General features: G+C 33.4%; 1 protein-coding gene across 1 annotated transcript in view; it reads left to right on the top strand.

Moving 5' to 3' along the window:
- LOC130647190 (transducin beta-like protein 3) overlaps positions 1-23438 on the top strand; it is an 86565-nt gene that overhangs the window by 48347 nt on the left and 14780 nt on the right. Inside the window, exons 13-16 of the mRNA XM_057452958.1 lie at positions 11460-11665; positions 15167-15308; positions 15447-15505; positions 23070-23176. Coding sequence (XP_057308941.1) covers positions 11460-11665; positions 15167-15308; positions 15447-15505; positions 23070-23176 — 514 coding nt within the window. The remainder of the gene's footprint in view (positions 1-11459; positions 11666-15166; positions 15309-15446; positions 15506-23069; positions 23177-23438) is intronic.

Genomic DNA, 23438 nt, shown 5'->3' with positions numbered 1-23438 from the left:
TACTGAATTTTGCAAATTTTAGGTGGGGCTTGTGGTCTTTCTTCTTCCTGTCAGTCAGTTTACCCAAGAATGACCCAACAAAAAATGAAATTTCAAGGAATTTTTCGTTTAAGAAGATCTCAGAAATCTATTTTGGAAAATAACTGCGTAGTGCGTAACTATTATTACCTATCTAAATAGCAAAATATGTCTTGTCTAACTGCGTAACAAAAATCACAATTTGATAGAGAGCTTTTTGTAAACTTTATTCCTCAGGTTGTTTGCGCATATCATACGTCTTGTTATATTAAAAAAAAAGAGGGGTCATTTGTTGATATATCTTCAGTGGTTAAGTTTCTATTACAGTTTAAGTAAAGTAGGTCAGAAGTCGCTTTCTTCGCATAAGATGGATTTAATTGCTGTTGCGAAAGGGTTAACACAAGCCATTTTTTTTCAAAAAACACAACACAATTGTTAACCTGTAATGGGCTTGCTACACGGTAAATATTTTTTTATAAACGGAACAAATAGCTATTGTACCATCAACGTTTCGTTTTAAAATATTTCACAAGTTACTAACACCAGTTTTTATTTTGCTCTGATTTTCCGATAAGTAAAAATAGCATAAGTAGGGAGAGTGTGTCGAGACCCATATTATTCAATGTTAGAATAAACATCTGAAAACGGCGCTCAAAATCAAAACATTCTACACAAAGTAGTTTTTTATTGCTAAAAATGTTGTACTGAAGGATAAGAATGAGGAACTCTGAAGATAATACAACTCACAAGGGAGAGAAAAGTAAAAACTTCACAATGGAAATAAAAAGGAAAGCCATAACTTACGCAGAAATTAACAGCAATAACAAAGCTACAAAGAAATTTGGTGCTGCCGCTAAACGTATAAGAGAATGGAGACACAATAAGCCTAAAATTATCGATCGAAAGGTAAAGGCTAAAAGTAAAAGACTGGAAGGGGGAGGTGTTAAACCAATGGATCTTCAACTAGAGAATCAACTTGTTGACTGGATATATGGCAGAAGGTCCAATTCAGAATATCTAATTCAGAATATCTAAAAAGTTAATAATGACAAAAGCAAAATCTTTATACGACGAATTATGTGACGAACACGAGAAGACATTATTTCTTGCGAGTACTGGTTGGTTGAAAAACTTTGTGCGAAGAAAAACCACAACTGCCCAGCAAGATCCAGCACGGTTAACTGACAAAATCTTATTTTTTACATGTTCGCCGATTGTCATCTAGATTTAAGTACGAAGCATCTAGTATCATGGCAATGGACGAGACTCCTGTATTGAATGATATGGTGTCTAACACAACGATCAATATTACAGGAACAAAATCAGTTTGCTTAAAAACCACGGAACATAAGAAGTGCATGTTCAGTGTCTGTTTAGCTGCATAGGCGGATTGGATGAAGCTCAAACCCTTAATAATTTTCTATGCAGCTAAACGAAAATGAAAGGCACTTGACAAAGCATTCAAAAGTCGTTGTGTAGTTGGAACATCTGGAAACGCTTGGGTAAATTAAGAACTCCCTTTAACGTAAATAAATCGATCAAGTCATTATACCCTTTAACTTGGAATATGATGGGTCAGAGGATGGAAAAACCCATTTCTTTAAAAAACGGAAACCCTGTGAGTCACAAAGAGAGTTACTGAAATTGCAACTTTCTTTCTTGTTACAAGAAGACATTCCCAACCCATTTGCCAGAATCACAGATTCTGACGAAGAAGATGCAGCAGATGAAATAAATTTGATCAATCTTGATGGCAGAAGTGATGAAGAAGACATTCAAATTGTATAAATGCCCCCGCCCCCATAAAAAGTCAATTTTTGAATGAACACCCCTGGCGTTTATTTAATCATTTACGGTACTTAAAAGTAGGATATCATTTTTCACAACATCTGTCTCTTTCTTTCGAAATTTTAATGGAATGGTTACACATTTTATGCTTCTACTCTCAACCCTATGTCCGAAATGAAGCACTGCATTTCCAGGGTTTTTTACTTTTGCCAACTGCTTATGTTCTTTGTCATTCAAATATGTTATAAATTCCACCATCTATACCATATCAGAAACTGTCTTGGTGTATGCACTATCTAAAATTCTTTTCCTAGATTCTCCAACACCATACTGTGGAGTCAGGTGTCCAAGTCATCAAAGTATGGACATTAGATTCTTTAGTTCTTTCCTTGTGAGGACATTCCATTGCAAAATGTTTTGTGGAATAGCAGATGTGGCATCTCATTACTTTACTGTCATTCTTTATGGATTGCTGCTTCTTTTGTTTCCACTAGTTAAAGAATTACCTCTTCCTCTTCTATTTCGAAAACCACCTAAGAGACTCTTTCTTGTTTAACAGGAACAACTACTGAAGTGTCATTTATAGAATCTCCGAATATGCAGTTTTTCTTTCATATCTGCATATTATAACTTTGCTGTGGCTAAAGCTAGTTTTTCTAATTTCAAAGATAAATTTGCTGCCTGTAGGAGAAAAAATCCTGTACACCTGTAGGTAACCTTAAGTTATGTCACTTGAATTCTCTATAATTTTTTTCGTATTGAACCATAAATGTTGAAAAACTTAGTACACTATTTTTCCTTTAAGTGCCACACTTGACTATTTAAATTCTACTTTTTTCTCATCAACAAAATCTTCATTTAGTTCAAGATAAGAACATTTCTTTTTCTTTTTCTCTAGTTCTTCATGAAGGACTTTTGAAAATATTTTATTCATCGTGAAACATTTAAATTTAGCTAAAACTGCAAGTCCAAGCTCTCTCTTCCTCTTTCCAGTTACATTTGCTATTACTGAATTAGAATCGTCTGCTTGGAGATATTGGTTGTCAGTTTCTAAAGTTCTATAGATATGTGCCCAACAAGAAGTTTGAAAACCAAGAATCTCAAACTTTAAAAAAAGCGCCACCATCTAAAATCATGAAAATTTAATTAGTGCTGCGGCGCTAATTTAAGGAATTGCAGTATTGGATATCACCACTGTTTCTTTTATACTCGACCATCTCCGTGAATGATAGGCTCTAGTGGTATCATCAGTTAGAAATCTGTATCTAATGTATTTACTATGGTCTGAACAACATATTCTTTCTTTAAATTAACAGTAATCCTTCTTACAGCTTCACCTGCTCATTGTTAAATAGACCGTAAATAGTCCTAGATGTCTAGGCCCTTTTTTGTTAAATGGCTGCCAAACTTCTACATCATTCTTCCAGGCTGTTTAATCATCATCTTCATCAAGATTGAAGATGGGAGATGATTTAATGATTTAATGCCACTTTATAGCAAACAATATGAAGTAATTAACCTTTTTAATTTTGTTGTTCTGTAAAATTTCTAATATGTTTATTCACTTTCTGCTACAATTGTTTAGATTAGTGACATGCCTCCTTCCTCTATGCAATCCAGTTTAATCCACAATATTATGCTTGGGTGCTATAATAACAAAAGTAAATCAAACTGTAAAATTAACATGTGCTTCACAACCTAGTGCCAAGGACTTGATTACTCATTGCTGTTGATAATATTTACCATATTTTCCGGTATATAACCCGCGGGTTATAAGTTGATTTTTACGACTTCCACCATTAGTGCCGGTTATAATGTGTTGCGGGTAATGTAATAAGTTTTATATTTTTTGTCATTTATTGTGAAATTTAAAGTTTATACATTCAATGAAGAAAATAGTACCAACGGGTTAAAATGCGTACATTAATACAACTGCATGCGCGATCCTATATCTACGTAATCTTACTTTAACTATGTGATATAATTTTTTTCACACAGTGAAATTGCTTTAAATTTCTATTGCTTGCCAGTGTTAATATTACGAGCTCTCTCTGAAACACAATTCTGGAGATCGTTTTTCTTTTGTGTTGAATATAATTCCAATCTATTTATATCTTTGAAATCACATTGAGCACATTGAAATGATTTGCTTCTGGTAATAGAGCAATATAGCAGGTATCATTTTTAGGTTAAATTGATAGGTATTTCACAACCTAGTGCCCAGGACTTAATTATTTATTCCTGTTAAAAATATTGAAAAATGTTAAAATTAAAGTATAGATAATAATTTTCTTTTTTATCTTTGCTACCTTCGACCAACAGGTGGCCACTAAAAATATCAAAAATAAATATAAAATACAATTAATAAGACACATGCAACTATCTCCTCATTGCCGCCATTCATTTTATCATGCACACTGTGATTGCTTAGATATAAATAGATAACAAAATTCTATAAACATTAGAAAAGAACGTTCGGTACATCACTGTTACAGACAATCTGTAATAATTATTATGTTGTTTATTTTTATGCCAGAAAAACTTGAATATACATAAAAACAGAGATTTTACTTTAGGTTTATAACCTGATAGAATAGGTTTTTTGTTTGTTTGTTTGTTTGTCTATCTTCTGCATCAGCAGAAGATCGACTTGTCAAATTAATTTTAATTCAATATTATTTCGGCAATCGGAGACAAGGAAGTTAAGACTGAGAGAGTCGCTAGTTCAGACACTCAGTTCTCGTGTTTGTTGTTCACAAGTTTAAACGTCCCCCACTTGTCTCCATCATAAAAAAAACAGAACATACACATGTGTTTATAAAATGATTAGGGTAAGTAAAAATATGCTAAATTTTTTTCTTACCATGATGCGGGTTATGCAAAGGTGCTGGTAAGTAAAACACATGAAATTTTATGCGGGTTATACGAAGGTGCGGGCTATCTGATGCATCTAGTTTATAACTCACTAAAAAAGCTGAGCTGCGGGTAATACGATGTGCGGGTTATATACGGTAAAATTGTTTAAAATTATATTTGAATGATAACATTCTTTTTTTTCATTTTCACTAATTTCAAGCAGCAGGTGTCCTCTAAAAATAATTTAATAAGGCACATAACTATGTAACTATGTCCTCCCAATTAATTTGGTTCAGTTTATTATACACATTGTGATTGCTGGGTTAAGAATAGGTAACAAAATTAGAAACCCATTAAAAAAGAATCGCATCGTTATTACAGACGAGCTGTGATAATTATTATGTTTATATTTATGCCAAGAAAACTTACATATATATGTATATACATAATTAAAGAGATTGCTTTAGGTTTAACGGTAACAAAACCCCAAATCGAAGAAGATAAATGTTAATGCAAATATAGATTGAATGATTATTATGGGCATGTCTTGCTTTCTTTTTTATTTAATCTTTTATGTGTTCACGGTATCCTAATTTCTGCATTGATTATTTTATGTCTATTTTATTGAATACAGGCAATAAACAAATATTTACCTTTCTTGTGCATAAAAAGTGACAACAAAATTTTTTGCCACCATGAATTTGAAGCACAACGTTTCCTCCACCATTTATTCAGAGTGGTGGTGTTTGTCCTGGAAGGTCCTGGAATTAATTCTTATGTTGTAAATCCTAAAATATCTGGTCCTGAAAGGACTTGGAATTTCACTTTTTATTTGGCTGGCTACCCTGTTTTGGGTGCATTTTTATTATAGGTTTTTTCCATCTAATTTACAGAAAATTGTTTTGTTTGACACCAAAAATTTGTGTGTGTGTGTTTCATTTTGTTTAAACAAGAAACCGCATCAGTTTGAAACTACACATGTAGAAAAAGCATTTCAGCATAATACAAGCCGGCAGAGAATAGAAGAATATGTTGATATAATACTGATCTAGATTTTAATTGAGGAAATAATTAGCTGTATCTCCAGTTGCATTACTTGAATGTTTGTAAATTATTAGAGGGGTAAAAATAATGAGAAGATGGTGTGTCAAAGGAGGATGAAAAACTAGTCAAAAATAAAGCAAAGCTCCTACGTTTTGGTTAAGATTTTTAATAAGGCTTGTGTACAAAGTTATCAAACTTTCTGCATGCTTTTAAATTCATTAGCCATTCTTAAACTCTGGACAGTTTTTTTAAAAAAATACATATTGTATGCAAACTGTGATCCTCTGTAGGTGAGAGCATATTACAAAAGGTTATGCCAAAAGAGAGGAAAACCAAATACGAGTTGTGTTTTGTGAGTGCACATGTGAAAAAGGAAATAAAAAACAAACATGAAATATATGTTTTCAAAAAAATTGCAACTTTATATGTTAATACAACATTGTCCGGTTAAAACACAATAAATTTTACGACAAACAAATTTTTGGCTACGATTCTTTAATGACTATGTCTAAACTCAACACACATTTCTATAATAATACAGAGAGTATGTGGTATCTGCGACAGGCAAAGTTGATGTGTTCATTTTCCTTTGATGTAGCTGAAAAAGGGATGTCTCAAATGTTAAATTTTCTGACGTTACGGCGCGCTGTCAATAACACTATAACGTCAATATCCTATTTTAAATTAATGGAGCCATTACAGTGCACTTAAATTTTTAAGGCCAAATAACTTGGAAACAAGGTTGCAACGTCAATGATTTTTCACCGCAGAGGTAACTAGGGACCAGCTGGGACCAATTTGGGTAATTTTCCCAAACATGGGTCCCCAAATCCATTTCGGAATGAACTGGTTGATGACGTCTCAAGATCTATAAAATGAAGGCAAAAGGTATACAGATTTGTTAAGAATATTTTTTTTGCACTTCAGGGGACTTTGCTGATGTCCGAAAATTTTTTAAACTTTTGTATCTCCTTAACCGTTTGTTAAAAGTGTGTGATTCTATAGATTATTTTGATCAGAGTTTCAAGCTCTACACAATAGAGGAAATGTGAAAACAATGTTCTAAATTTTTTTTTTGTGGATGAGTTGTTGACATCATCAAAATGCAAATGACGCTTCTTTTTCATTTTTATTCTGCCTCAGTGGATTTTTCCATGGGCTTTATCGACTAGTAACTAAATATTTACGTATTATAACAAAACGCTTTAAAATAGTGTCCCTTCAAGTCATCCTAAAACTTTTCAAGTTTAAAAAAAGGCTTATTTCACCACATCACCTAAGCACAATGCTTCACTAAAACAACTGAAAGATAAGGTCTTCTTCCTGAACGTTGTATCAGGAGATTACAACAACATCAATTTTTTGTTTCCGCAAGAAATTATTAAAGAATTTCGAATACTCTGAAATAAGAAATTACACTATTTCGAATCCAGTGTGATAAAAATGCCTGATGACCGCCACCATGACAAAAGGGTAAACCAACATATCACACTACTCTGTATGTGTGATTTTATATTAATAAAATAACACAAAAGTATAAAAAGTATAAAAAAAAGTTACTGCTAGTCCTCGATATAGTGCCCCTATCTGATAAACACAGTTTGGAATAAACTCACCAATTTGTTTTAATAAAGGTAACAGTTCCCACAAGTATATGGTTGTGATTTTTATACAGGTGCTTGCAATGTTCAAAATTAATATATTAATACTAGTTATTGCAGGGAATTCCAAGAAAGAAACAACATGCATGCTACACATTGTGCGCGTAAATTTATTTTAGAGAATTTGCGTCTGTGGTTTTTTTAAAATTTTCTTTTTGGTTTATTTTACTCCTAACAGTCCCGTAAGTGTACCGTAAGTGGTGTAAAAGTGCTAAAGATATTAACAAAACACCTTGGCTTGTTGTAGTACTTTTATAATAAGTAAATACCATATGAATAAATTTAAATAGTGAACAAAAAGACGCTGACTCGTGGCCCGTTGTGCTCACTGTGATGGTCTGCCATTTTGTTTGTAGTGCTATTTACCCATTTACTCATGACAATATGATGGCGGCCAGAGCGGACGCAAGTTGGCTCTTGACAAAGATTTTTGTTGTTTTAATTATTGGTATACTTGTAAAGAAGCCACTGTTCACAAATAGTGAAGTTTCAACAAATCTAACACGAGTGGATGCTGCAATTTCTTTTGGTTGTTTATGGCAGTATCAAAAGAGCAGGAATTTAGCTTACGTAAAATGCAGTTTGTTTTTACCGCTACTTTTATTGATAGCCGGAGATATTGAAGCGTGCCCGGGACCACAAGCCGATGGAAATGTTGGTAGATTAACAGATTTTACTTTCAGAAAAGGAGTAAAGTTATTTCACCAAAACTGTAGAGGTTTTACAAATTGTTTACCAAATCTTACGGCTTTATTTTTGGGAGAGAAAAACTCAATTTTATCTCTCTCAGAGACACATATTGTACACGAAAGTGATAGCTTGTTTTGTATTCCGGGGTTCAAGTTTGTAGAAAAGAGACGAAAAACTGGCCTAGGAGGTGTAGCTATATATGTATTGGAGAATATAAACTGGAAACGTCGAGAAGACGTTGAATGTGAATTTTTGAAAAAATATTTGGATCGAAATATGCCCGGAGAAGCGAAACATTATCTAATTACCCCCGGACAATTCACTTCACTTACACCAGAAGTGGAAAGAATATTTTCAATCCACGCTTGAGACCATTAACGACCTATCGCTAGAAGTTATCATTATGGGTGACTTTAATGTTACTGACATTACCTAGAGACTTATAGTAAATAGATCTGGTTTTAAATTTATGGGATCAAAGATTTATAATGACTTGCCAATCGAAATTCGAAAATTGGATACTTTACCAAGTTTCGCTCACTGTGATGGTCTGCCATTTTGTTTGTAGTGCTATTTACCCATTTACTCATGACAATATGATGGCGGCCAGAGCGGACGCAAGTTGGCTCTTGACAAAGATTTTTGTTGTTTTAATTATTGGTATACTTGTAAAGAAGCCACTGTTCACAAATAGTGAAGTTTCAACAAATCTAACACGAGTGGATGCTGCAATTTCTTTTGGTTGTTTATGGCAGTATCAAAAGAGCAGGAATTTAGCTTACGTAAAATGCAGTTTGTTTTTACCGCTACTTTTATTGATAGCCGGAGATATTGAAGCGTGCCCGGGACCACAAGCCGATGGAAATGTTGGTAGATTAACAGATTTTACTTTCAGAAAAGGAGTAAAGTTATTTCACCAAAACTGTAGAGGTTTTACAAATTGTTTACCAAATCTTACGGCTTTATTTTTGGGAGAGAAAAACTCAATTTTATCTCTCTCAGAGACACATATTGTACACGAAAGTGATAGCTTGTTTTGTATTCCGGGGTTCAAGTTTGTAGAAAAGAGACGAAAAACTGGCCTAGGAGGTGTAGCTATATATGTATTGGAGAATATAAACTGGAAACGTCGAGAAGACGTTGAATGTGAATTTTTGAAAAAATATTTGGATCGAAATATGCCCGGAGAAGCGAAACATTATCTAATTACCCCCGGACAATTCACTTCACTTACACCAGAAGTGGAAAGAATATTTTCAATCCACGCTTGAGACCATTAACGACCTATCGCTAGAAGTTATCATTATGGGTGACTTTAATGTTACTGACATTACCTAGAGACTTATAGTAAATAGATCTGGTTTTAAATTTATGGGATCAAAGATTTATAATGACTTGCCAATCGAAATTCGAAAATTGGATACTTTACCAAGTTTCGTAAGAAACACTAAATGCTAATCCTGTAATAAATTATTTTATGCCTTATAGAAAGCTAGTATTTTTAACTCATGTTTAAACTGTTATATAATAATATTTTATAATTTTATTTTTCACAGGACATATTTTAAGAGCAGTTTTTTAAAAACTGAATTATATCCATCCTGTATAAACATTCATAATAATAATAATAATAACCCCCATATTTTATATTTTCTCCCTAGGTTATTCTTTATCCATAACAATGGTAAAACCGAGGGTCATTTTTTATTTATTAGGAGCATGTTCTTTTATGCAGTTAAAAATTTTAAAATATAATATTCAACATTTAATTTAAAGGGACTGTCCGTTAAAAAAATAAGTTTTATTATATCAACTAATTTGTACTTATTATTAAAGAATATCTGCATCTTTTAAAACATAATAATATTAATAAGCTCATATAAGTTGTTTTCTTTTTTTATTTTCCTCCTGAAGCACCACCTTTGAATTGCCATTTTGTCTGAATAATTTCGCATAAATGTGAGGCTAAACACACATGTTTTCTCTGACGTAGAACAGTGGTGAGAAAATCAAAACAAAACGCGCTTCGTTCAAGTATGGACCACAACAAAATATCTTATTGACTTATTTTCTTTACGTTTTTTATTTTTTAAGTCAGTTAATACCACCGTGTAGCATATATTTAAAAATGCATTATAAATAACTTGTCTGGTTTCGCAGATTCTGTTATTATTTGCTAAAAGCTCTTCGCTGAAGATAAAAGTTGAAGATCAAAATGTAAAAGAGGCTGCTTCAGCGCAACATTACGCAATTTCCCCTCGAAAGCAAACTAAGGAACATTTTTGTTTCCTTTTTGTAAATTAACTCTGAACGTAGGAAGATCAAAAATTTGCTGTTCGCATGGCATACTGTTCGGCGTACCGTTGTAAAAACAACATTAAGTCAAACAAAGATAAAAGCTTTTTTCTAATGCCTAAGAATCCTGAAGTTAGCAAAGCCTGGATTGCTGCAATAAACAGAACAAAGCTGCCAGTTAAAGTATTTCTATGCTCTGACTATTTCGAAGAAACCTGTTTAATCTTTATTATTTGGTGAAGTCACCCTTAGTTTTAGATTCTGAACAATTATCTATAATCGATAATGAAGTTGAATTTGAAGTTGAATCCAAATTATAAATTTGAATACAGGTCTTACCAAAAACACCAATCAGTAACAGGCTTACACAATCTAGAATTTTGCTGAGGATCAAAGTCTACCTGATCATCACAAAAATCATTACAGCTGCCTAGGCTACGAAGCTATTTCGGAATCTCATCTTTCTGGTTCATACTGAAATCCTAATACCGAAAATTTTTCGTTCGACGAAGACATATTAATAATCGTATTTCATAATTTGTAGAGAAGAGATTAAAATTAAAAGTTTTTTGAAATAAGTTTCTAAACAGTTAACTTCTAGGGGTTTTCATATTTTGTATTGAATACGCTACACACTTTCGCTACATAGTCTGCTTTTCACACAGCATTTAATTATTGTGTTTAAAACATTAAATTTAAACACAAGTGGTTTTTAATGATACAGTTGAAGCTCACGATGTTATACGATTGATTTTTCAGATAAGTTTTTAATAGATAAATGCTTTATGCATTGCCGTAAGCGGCAACTTAACTATGCTCTAGAAAGTGAATTTCATATAATATTTTCATTATTTTTTCGGCTTTCCATGTGTGAGTAAGGAGCATATTTAGCACGTGTGATGAGTTGCATGCCTGGATAGCTGTTGAGTGTTCAATCGCACTCGACATATGGAATTCTGTGTTGGTGGCCCGTGGAGAAATTCATGGGTTTCCACAGCCCTTCATATACTGCATTTCATGTGTGTTGCTACTGTGATACCTTTTTTACACAAAGACAGACAATGGGTATTATTATGATATAACAATGTAGATTCTGAAAACGTTTAGGTTGCTTACGGACCTGGAGCTTACATGATGGTAGATGTGTGTATGCTGACCCCAAATACAAGGAAAGAAGTAAAAACCTCGACAAATCACACAGTTCAAATATATTACAATTATTTTACAACGACATAATAAAAAGCGTAGTTGCTGTGACTTTTGATCACAACATAATATTCTATGATGTTTGTAATTTGAAAATCCAAAAACAAGTAAGTAATATCATAAATCTGATCTTCATCGCCACTCTTGTGAGGCGCCAGCGTAGTCAACACATGGGATGTTTATTACGCCTTAGTATGAAAGAACAGATTTGCAGTTTAATTTTGATTTCCACACTTCCTTATTCAAAACATAAGGAAATCTGTTAAATAAATGAGAAATGAGGTGCTTTCAAGCCTAAAGGTTTTCACACCAATGAAAAATAGTTTATTTTTTATTTATTTTGTACGTAATATACCCATACATAGTTACATCAACAATACTTTGAGCTCCGCAAAATTCTTCCAAGTTTACTACATATGCTTTTTCCCTAATTTCTCCAACTAGATCACCTAGTGACAGCTCTTGTATGTAGTTGAGAACAATTTCAGGCTATCCATACAAGGCTTGCTGTGAAACAACTTCTTTTTCAAATAGGGACCCTGTTTATATACAGTAATGCATGTGACATATTTGTGTTCCTTTATTTTTACTTTAAAAAACTGAATTCTTAAGTCTTGTCTGGAAGACCAAGCCATCATATCTGAAAAAACACAACAAATTGTAGGTTGGTTACTTTCATAAAAATAGTGTACGGGGGACAGGGTTAAAACAAGTGAACTTCTAAACTCAACCAACATCTTACATTTTGCTAATTAAAGTCTCGTTATTAGTCTTCTTTTCAGTCCTATTTACAAAATGTAAACACAAGCATACAGAAAAAAAATATATAAAGGGGCACTCCAGTGAAAAAAAAATATTTGAAAAAAATGTTATTTTGATTAACCAATACATAAATATGTCAAAATAAATCTTTTACAATCGTTAAAAATCTCTATATATACCTTAATTGGGTCTGTAAACATCTTTAATTTCAAATAAATTTGCAAGATCGCCTAAAGTCGAGAGGACTAGGTCCGAATAGATGAGCATACATCACATCATGCAGAAAGTCTGTGAGCTCAGCAGGCACGCCTTCTAAAAGTGTGTTTACTTACTTTTTACATTGTTCGTTGATAAGACGTCTTGTAATAATGACAAAGATTATAACTCAAAAAACTTAGAATCAGATAGTTATCTTCATGAAAAAGACTTCACAAAGCTACATCCATACGACTTCGAACCTGTTGTGTCTTTTACTGACTCAAAGCAACGTTCTTAGGAAAATATTTTAAAGAAATAAAAAATATGTTTAATCGTTTTTGTTTTTTTTGCATTCTTTTCGTCAAAAAACTTTATCATTTGCTTTAGTAAAAAACTTTCTTACTTTGCAAGCCAATTTATTTTTATTTCACAGTTCAGCAATATCATTTCTCTGCACTTGCTTTTTTGCGCACAAATGCAAACAAATTTTATGTAACGTTGAAAATTTCTCTGTGATGGAGGTCTATTGAAATGCCTGATCGAAAGATCGAATAATGTTTGTGTTGTGATAAGTTGGTAAAACGGGGGTATTAATATTGTATAAATAAATATCCTTCTTATGATTACGGTAGGTCATAAATGCGTTGCAGAAGCTAATGATTTAAAAGTGGTTGTTTTGACAAAGCTGTTTTAGAAACTGCATTATCAGGATTACATGCAGCCTTAAACAGTAACAAAGATTGAAGAAAATGGGCACATTTACCCCCTATCCCTGCCAGGTCCTATCAAAAAAGCTTCTTTTTTGAAAAACAAAGAATAGAAACTTAAGTGCAACAAAAGATACATGTGTAGCTAACTAGAAAACTCTTTTGTCGGTGTTTGTATTGGAAATTGGTATAATGTGTTTTTATTTAATATAAAAATGTACAAAACGATATTTGGTTGTGTTCTGTGGATACAAGTAAAAATAATGAAATGAGAAGAAATGAGAAACTTTAATCTCGTTCACTAGCTGAAATAGCATTTTTACGAATTCGCAATATTTTAATATGGAAGTTTATTTCGTGGAGATCTCATTTAAAAGAACTATCTGTGAAGTGCAACAAACAAATATAAAAACTTTGATCGCTTGGTAAATCACCTGCACAACGTATTTTGTTTAGCCATCTTTGTCCGAGTTCTTCCTTTCTATCAGACGGGATTCTGTGAAAACTGGCTTCTTTACACTTCTCTGATCAATTGGTACATCGAAACGCAGAACATCTCACCATTTTTTAAAGATTTAAACATAAATCATAGACAAAAAGCGATTTAAATGTAAGCTATAGGTCTTAACATGAGCGTTCTATGCGCTCGCTTAAACTTTCTGCACGATGTGATGTCATTATTTATAATCAGGTGCAGTCCTAAATGAAATCGCACTTGTCTGTTTTTTTATGAGATAAAAATTGAATATGCTAAGGCTAGTACAACAATTTTAAATAAGGAAAACAAGTGAAGTAAGTTTTTTTTGATTTTTTATGCTTTTCTGAGTAGGTATAAAACAAAAAAGAGAAAAGTGATTTTTACTGGAGTTCCCCTTTAAATAAAGTTCATATTATCTTCAAAATTAAACCAGCAAGCAAAGCCCTTAAAGTGTGAAAAACCGAAAAGAAAAGTTTTTAATAGGTTTTAAATTGGCTCTGATTTCGCAGGGACGTTTTTCGTTATTTTAGAATGAAATACGGCAACTTTAGAGCTTCGCAGGGACGTCGTCATTTTAGAACAAAATATGGCAACTTTGAAGCTCTGCAGGGACCTTTTTATCTCAATTCGTATAAAAAATAAAACGATCTTGGAGACGATCCCTAGCCAGACATTACTTTTTTGTGTCTTTGTATTTTAAATCTACAGGGTATTTTTAGAAATGCGTATTTTTATAAATACGCGTATTTTTAAATACAGTTTTTAAAAAAATGGCGCATATTTTTAATACACAATTCGTATTTTCAAAACTACGAAATACGGAATTCTATTGTTTTAAAAATACAAATTAAAAATAGAAGTGGTCGATTTTCCTAGAGAGCATCACATATTCATTTATTTACATATATTAAATTAATGTAAAGAAGATTCTTAAATACGCGAATGAAAACGCAATTTTAAGATTTTCAACCAAAATGGAAAAAGTTAGACCCTGTGAAAAATTTTAAAAGGCTTAATTGCTTAAGTAATTTCTTGTGAAAAGTTTTAAAAGGGGTCTTTTACAAAAGTTATTTTTCTTCGTTTCTTGAATGTTTGTATCACAAAAATTTGTTCCTTTTAGGTATTGCTATCACAAACTAACTATGTTTGTGTATAGTATACCTGTTTGGTTTTAGCTTAAAAATTATTTATTTCAATTATATATTTAAGTACTTTTATTTGCTTTGAGCAACATTTAAATGCAGAATACGTTTATTATTGCACAAGCTAGCTATCTAATAGTCAATACTTATGACCTGGCAAGAATCTTGGTACTAGCTGGAGCATGATACTGTGATGCAAAGGATAGATTAAGACTTAGACTGGACATTAAACTAACTATGAAACTTACAAAAAAGTGTGTTTACATAACTGGTTATGCTAATGATTATTATGTCTAACTTAGGAAGTATTTTTGTTTTTAGTTTATTGGATATTATGATGAAGTGCTAGACATTAAATTTTTTGGTGAAAATGAAGATTGTGTTGCTTTAGCAACAAATAGCGAACAAATAAAAGTAATACATCGCGAACAATTGACATCAGAAGTATTACGTGGTCATACAGGTAAAAGTTTAAAATTGAACATTCACTGGCAATTTTAAAAATATTCACAATATACAATATACAAAGATTTATGTTAGATGGCTATTTTATTTTCATTAAGCATTTAAGATGAAATTTTGTTGTGGCATAATTGTTTAGGAACTGTGTTATCTATTGATGTCAGTTACGATGGAAAGTACATTGCTTCATGCTCAAAGGTATTTTTGTTTTGTTATAATTTGTGTAATAACGCTTTTTTTTAGGTTAATAGTTAACCCTATTAGCAGGGGTGGGGGGCATAAGGTGCCCACGTCGTCTTTCACTTAGCATAAATTTTGTGTGGCATGTAATTGAGTGTTGAAATTTGCTGACTTTTCCTAACTTTCATTAGGGCTTGTAGTGGAAAAACAATTCTGGAGGGGAGGCGGAAAATTGCATTAATACAATTCTTTGTTTAAAATTTTAGAAACTGCTGACATGCATCAAGATGTTGTATTTGTTATAAAAATATTTATTACATGTATATTCGTTACTAGGTGGTTACTAAGGTTTTTCTAAGGAGATATGGGTCCTATGGATAAAATACAGACCAGATTTAAAAAATATATTGATCCAGAGAAATGACGTTATTTCTGATCCCAATGATGTCATTATATTGTTAAAAAATAAAAAATATAAAAAATAAAAATCATTAAATATCATGGTCATCAATATTTTTAGCATAACATAGCTTTTTACATTTATCGTTAGAATAAGAAACTTTCATATAAAAATGACGTCCTTTTTATACTAATGACGTCATTAAACTTTTTATATAAAATCAATTTTTTTCTATTCAATAAATAAATCTACCAACAATAAAGGTCAATATTGCATGAGAAATTTATATTTATTACAACATTGGTCTATTTTAGGCATTAGGCATTTTTGATCCTTGTGAGGTCATTGGAAGAATTTTTTACCTGATATTTGATTGTATTAAAGGGAGTCGAGGTACTTTTACAATTTGGACTCATCTGAAAGATTTGCATGAGAAATGCTAAATGATATATTCACTTTTTGTTAAAACTTCATGTAACTCCAGATTAGCTTTTTAAATATTTATTTTTCTTGTCGCTCTTCTACCGCCATCTTGGTTATCTTTGACCTTCTTCTTCGTTAAAAATTTTCCTTCTAGCTGCAGCCTTTTTTAGTGGCACGTGAACCTGTTATGTAATATTTCAGTAGCGCTTTAATTATTACTGACTGTTATAACTTTTTGTTGAGACGCTGGTTGTGCATGATTTTTATTTCAAAGGACTTTTATTTAAGACCCAGTTTGTGAAATTTACTGATTTACATGCCACACATTTGTGTATGGATATATTTTGGAAGGCAAATAAAAGTAACAAAATATCAACGTGTGACTATAAGCCCATAAAAAGTTATGTAAAAAGTTGAAGAGGGAAGGAAGAGGGAGCTGCAGCACAAATAGAATTTTGGGTGGATACAGCCTTTGAGATGGCACTCAGCATTTGCAGACGTAATTACCGACATATTTTCAGAACCTATTTTTCGGTATATAACCCACACATCGTATAACCCGCAGCTCAGCCGTTTTAGGGAGTTATAAACTAGGTGCTATCAGATAGCCCGCACCTTCGTATAACCCGCATAAAATTTCGATCGATGTGTTTTACTTACCCGCACCTTTGCATAACCCGCATCATGTTAAGAAAAAAATTCAGCGTATTTTTACTTCCCTAATTATTTTATAATGTGCGTGTGTTCTGTTTTTTTCATGATGGAGACAAGTGGGGGACGCTTAAACTCGTGAACCCCAAGCACGAGAACCGAGTGTCTGAACTAGCGACTCTCTCAGTCTTAACTTCCTTGTCTCCGATTTCTGAAATAATAATGGATTAAAATTAATTTGACAATGCTGTTTTCCTTTTATTTGTAAACATTAGTTGCTTCCTGCGATTAAACAAACAAACAAACAAATAAAAAATAAAAAACCCATGCTATCAGGTTATAAATCTAAAGTAAAATTTTATGTGTTTTTAAGTTTTTTTCGCATAAAAATAAACAACATAATAATTATCACGGATTGTCTATAACAGCGATGTACGGAACGTTCTTTTCTAATGTTTATAGAATTTTGTTATCTATTTATACCTCAGCAATCACAATGTGCATGATAAAATAATGGCAGCAATGAGGAGGAAATAGTTGCGTGTGTCTTATCAATTGTATTTTATATTTATTTTTGATATTTTCAGTGGCCAGCTGTTGCTCGAAGGTAGCAAAGATAAAAAAAGAAAATTATTTTCTATACTTTAATTTTAACATTTTTCAATATTTTTAACAGGAATTAATAATTAAGTCTTGGGCACTAGGTTGTGAAATACGTGTCAATTAAACCTAAAAATGATACCTGCTATATTGCTCTATTACCAGAAGCAAATCATTTCAATGTGCCCAATGTGATTGCAAAAATATAAATAGATTAGAATTACATTCAACACAAAAGAAAAATGATCTCCAAAATTGTGTTTCAGAGAGAGCTCGTAATATTAGCACTGGCAAGCAATAGAAATTTAAAGCAATTTCACTGTGTGAAAAAAATTATATCACATAGTTTAAGTAAGATTACGTAGATATAGGATCGCGCATGCAGTTGTATTAATGTACGCATTTTAACCCGTTGGTACTATTTTCTTCATTGAATGTATAAACTTTAAATTTCACAATAAATGACAGAAAATATAAAACATAACCCGCACCACATTATAACCCGCACCAACAGTGGAAGTCGTGAAAATCAACTTGTAACCCTTATAAACCGGATAATACGGTACCTTCGCGTTGGCAATTATTTGACGTGGTGAAATCGCACATAAAAAGTCCCCCGGCCCTTGTGTGATCAGACGTGTGATAGTTCAGTTGCCTCCTACCGCAATGCACAAACAACAAACTCTTAACAAAAAATCAGTCACCATATTTGTTGCGCTTCAACTGCATCATTAAAAACAGTTTCTCACCAATGCAGTTTGTTTAAATCATTGAAAAACGCTAAAATGTATTTAATAAAATGCCGTTTTTTCTGCATTGAACTTTAATATTTACGCAATTAGCTATTATTATTTTATTTTTTATTTTCCTTTTGCTTTTTTCCAGTAAAAATAATTCTTTTTATTTAGGAGTAGCTAAAACATTTTTTGTGCTTTGTTAAGTTTAAAATAATTCGAATATAGCCACAGTAGTTATTTGTCGACACTAAAAATGGAATTATGAGGGTTTCCTTGGGCATCAAATGTATGATGTATGCTTTTAAAAGGTCTAATCATGAAGGTGCAGAGCAGTTCTGAACCAAAAGGCCTGGGGACAAGGTTAGCATACTCTAAATTTGAAAAACAAAAGGCTATTGTTAACAAATAAGAATGAACAAAAAAAATCCGCACACCGTTTTAAAAGGGTTACCCAAGGTTCATTTAAAAACAGAAGCTGATGAATAATAACAAGATTGTAAAAAGTTGGAACTCGTAGAAGCCGATTTTTTTCTTGTTTATGATACATTTTTAAATAGAAGTTTCTGCTGACTCAGAAATTTTAGTGTTAAGTTGAAATCTTTTTATTATGTATTAAGGCCTATATTTTCAGGAGATGTGAAAAATGGTATAAATAAAACAGAGTAAATAATTAAGCTATTTGGAAAGCTAAAAAAAGGTTACTGCTACCTTAAGTTATTGATTTTATACCAGAATAGAATGCAGGACCTGCATCGGTAATAGTTTAACACAATAAATTTATTAAAAATGGCAAAAAATTTGTTTCAGTTATTTTTTCTTTGTATTTAAGATGCCTTTATTTTTCTATGGTAAAAATACATGTAATGTTCAAAAATTATTTATTGCATAGTGTTTTTCATATGGCTTAGCATATATTTATATTCATCTTCATACAACATGCAAAAGCATGAAAAATATACACTTACATCTACAAACTAGTTTTGCACCTGTTCTTTGTGTTTTTCTTACACAAATTTTTTTTTTTTTTAAAGAAAAATCATAAACATGAAAAAAATCGGCTTGGGTGAAGGGTCTCCTTAAGAGACAAGAGAGGAGTTGAACGTCCTCCACCATACCTTAGTTTAAAGGGGCGATTTTGGAAGTCCCATGAAATGCCACATAGTGATGGTGTCACTTTAAAAAACACCCAGTCCGGTCTTTGAACGGTTGGCGCTAGGAAGGGCATCCAGCTGTAAAACAATGCCAAAACTCTTTATTAATGGCCGTAAGAATAGTTAATCAGACAAACTGCGTAAACGGGGCTGGAACTCTAAGGAGTGAAGGTGTCGCGCACGGTAGGACAGATGTCAGATGTGAGCATCGTCAGACCGTTACCCAGCTATCACATCACAAGGTAGATAACACTAGGTTGAGGATGGCTAGTGTAAATGTTGGTACTCTGAGAGGTAGAGCAGGTGAAGTAGTTGAAATGTTAGAACGTAGATCTGTTGATATGTGTTGTGTTCAGGAAGTTAGGTGGAGAGGAGCTTCAGTGAGATTTGTGGAAGGTAGGAGGGCAAGGTATAAGCTTTTTTGGATTGGTAATAGTGATGGATATGGAGGAGTTGGCATATTCGTTGCAGAGAAGTGGGTAGAAAAAGTAATAGATGTTATGCGTGCTAATAGTCGTATTATAGTGATAAAGTTTTTGATAGGTAATAGGATTGTCACTTTTCTGTCAGTTTATGCTCCACAGTGTGGACTCAGTGAGGAAGATAAAGATAAGTTTTATGATGAGTTAATAGCAGTCACATCAAAGTTTGGAGACACTGAACTTGTCATGGTGGGCGGCGACTTTAATGGTCATGTTGGGAAGTCATCTGAAGGTTATAGAGGTGTGCATGGAGGCTATGGATTTGGAAGCAGAAATAAGGAAGGGGAGAGATTGCTTGAGTTTGGCATGGCAACGGACATGGTGGTTTGCAACACATCATTCAGTAAGAGACAGAGTAGGCTGATAACATATGAGTCAGGTGGTTGTAAGACACAGATAGATTACTTTTTGGTTAGAAAGTCAGACAAGAAAGTGGTGAAGGACGTGAAAGTTATATCGGGGGAAGAGTGTGTTTCCCAGCATAGGTTGCTGGTTTGTGATATTATCTTGAAGAGTGTCAGAGAAGCCAAGGGAAAGTACAGGCCCCGTCGAAAAGTCTGGAAGCTGAAGGAAGAGATTGTAGCAAGACAATTTAGTGCAAAAGTTCAGCAGTTAGCCTACAATAGTCAATGTGATAGTGACAATGTTGAAAGTACTTGGACTACTTTGAAGAATTGTCTTCTAGAAGCTTCTGATGATACCTGTGGGTGGACGAAAGGACCAGCTAGACATAGACAGACCTGGTGGTGGAATAATGAGGTTGACCAGTGTATAAAGGAAAAGAGGAAACTTTGGAAAGAGTGGAAGTCAGGTGGTAGTAAAAATATTTACTTAGAAGCTAAGCGTCGGGCTCGTACAGCAGTGTATAAGGCAAAATCAGAAGCAGAGAGAAACAGATTTGCAGATGTGTTAAGAAGGGAAGACCAGCGCAATGAGGTATTCAAGATAGCAAAGCAAATGAAGAAGACTAATCAAGATATTGTAGGTGAGAAGTGTATACGTAATGATGAAGGTGTTTTGGCTAGCACAGAGGAGGAGAAAAGGGTAGCTTGGAAGAATCATTATCAGAGGTTGCTTAACACTGAGTTTGATTGGGACGAGGATAATTTGTCTGATGATGATGTCGTAGAAGGGCCAGCCATACAGATCAAGACAGAATGGGTAGTGGAGGCTATTAGGAAAATGAAGATTGGCAAGGCTGCTGGAGTATCAGGTATTGTAGCAGAGATGGTAAAAGCATCTGGATATATTGGAGTTGAGCTTATTACAAGTCTTGCTAACCAGATTATAAAGGATGGTGTTATTCCGAGTGAGTGGCAGTCGAGTGTAATAGTGAATTGTTTCAAGGGCAAGGGTGATGCATTAGAAAGGGGTAACTATAGAGGTTTGAAGTTGGTTGATCAAGTAATGAAAGTTATTGAAAGAGTGATTGATAAGTTACTTAGAGAAAGAATTGATATAGATAAGATGCAATTTGGTTTTGTTCCAGGGCGTGGCACTACAGATGCAATATTTTTACTCAGACAGCTTCAGGAAAAGTATTTAGGAAAGAGAAAGAATCTCTATTTTGCCTTTGTAGATTTAGAGAAAGCTTTTGATAGAGTGCCACGTAAAGTTATTTGGTGGGCTATGAGAAAATTAGGTGTGGATGAGTGGCTAGTTACGATGGTTCAGTCTATGTACAGCAATGCTAGAAGTCGTGTCAGGATTAACGATTCACTTAGTGATGAATTTAGTGTAAATGTTGGTGTACATCAGGGTTCTGTACCTAGTCCTTTGTTGTTTATTCTAGTCTTAGAAGCGCTGTCGATGGAGTTCAGAACAGGTTGCCCATGGGAGTTATTGTATGCAGATGATTTGGTTCTCATAGCAGAGTCGATGGAAGAATTAGTTGAAAAGTTTGAGAAGTGGAAGAAAGGACTAGAAGAGAAAGGGCTGAAGGTAAACACAGCAAAGTCTAAAGTCATGATAAGTAGCATTGCAGCCAAGTGTGACCTTGTAGTTGGAAAGTGGCCTTGTGGAGTTTGCAGGAAAGGGGTTGGTAGTAACTCAATTTTTTGTCAGACTTGCAAGCATTGGGTACATAAGAAGTGCAGTAGTATTAGTGGAAGGTTAAGAGCTGGCATACAGTTTGTATGCAAGCGTTGCAAAGGTGAGATTATAGAGAATGAAGTATTTCCAGCTTTAATGATGTACAACAGTGGCTCGTTAGAGATAGTTAAGAACTTCTGTTACTTAGGTGATATGTTGGGCAGTGAAGGGGGTGTTGGAAGAAGTGTTGCTTGCAGGATGGGTTCTGCTTGGAAAAAGTTTAGAGAGTTACTTCCTTTATTGACTAGCAGAGTCCTGTCAATTGAGGTAAAAGGTAGGTTGTATGAGGCCTGTGTAAGAAGTGTTATGTTGTACGGTAGTGAGACATGGGCGGTGAAGCAGGAAGATCTTGACCGTTTAGAAAGGAATGATATGAGAATGGTTAGGTGGATGTGTAATGCCAGTCTGAGAGACAGAAAGAGTTCAGATGAGCTAAGAAGCAGGCTAAGTCTCTGTAGAATTAAAGATGTTATCCAGATAAGAAGATTGAATTGGCTGGGGCACTTGGAAAGAATGGAGGAGGATAATTGGGTAAGAAAGTGTAGAGACTTGATAGTTCCTGGGGCAAAGCCCAGAGGCAGACCGAGAAAGACTTGGCAGGAGGTTATAAGGACAGACTTGATAGAGAGGAAGTTGAGTTTAGATCTAACACAGTCTAGATCAGATTGGAAGAGGGTCATTAATATACCCCGTCCAACCCATGCTAGCATGGAAAACGGACGTTAAGCCGAGAATGATGATGATGATGATGAAAAATCAATATCTCATTATTTCTCATCATATTAGCATCAAAATCTTCTACAAAACTGTAAACAAGCTCCTTAGCTATCCTCAGTACATTTATATAAAGAGTATTGACCCTGATCAGAATATGTAGTTTGCTCATTAACTAACTTCCCAGTGTGACATAAATCTGTTAAAATTAAGGACAGTTTCTTATGAATTTCTGAAAAGAAAGAGACTGGCTATGTAGACAAGTAAAATTAAATTGCATGGTTACCACCATTAATACCGTTAATTTTATCTTATGTTTAATTTTTGAATTAGGATAACACAATTCGTGTTTGGTGCAAGAATGAGGACAATAATGAATTTTGTTGTGTTGCTACTGGATTTGGTCATACTCGTGATGTTGGTAGCATTGCTTGGCCAAAGTAGGTTGTGATATTTACCTTCCAAGCAAAGCATTTTTTATCACCTTTTGTTAGTGGTTTTGTACATATTAAATTGTCTATCAATTAGACAAATAAATTTCAGAGAATACACGAATATACAAATTATGTGGAAACTAGAAATGTGAACTGTCTGTTCTAAAAATTAAGTGGTTGTGATTGATTGGAGCAATTCTAGAGATTTTGGTAGTTTCTAGTCCTCTCGAATATTGTAGAGCCATTGTGTGCAAAGATGTAGATTTTC

The sequence above is a fragment of the Hydractinia symbiolongicarpus genome, chromosome 6 (assembly GCF_029227915.1).
Source record: "Hydractinia symbiolongicarpus strain clone_291-10 chromosome 6, HSymV2.1, whole genome shotgun sequence".
In the NCBI taxonomy this organism is placed as follows: domain Eukaryota; kingdom Metazoa; phylum Cnidaria; class Hydrozoa; order Anthoathecata; family Hydractiniidae; genus Hydractinia; species Hydractinia symbiolongicarpus.
The sequence above is the reverse complement of the archived record's forward strand: the minus strand, read 5'-3'. Positions and strand labels throughout refer to the sequence as shown.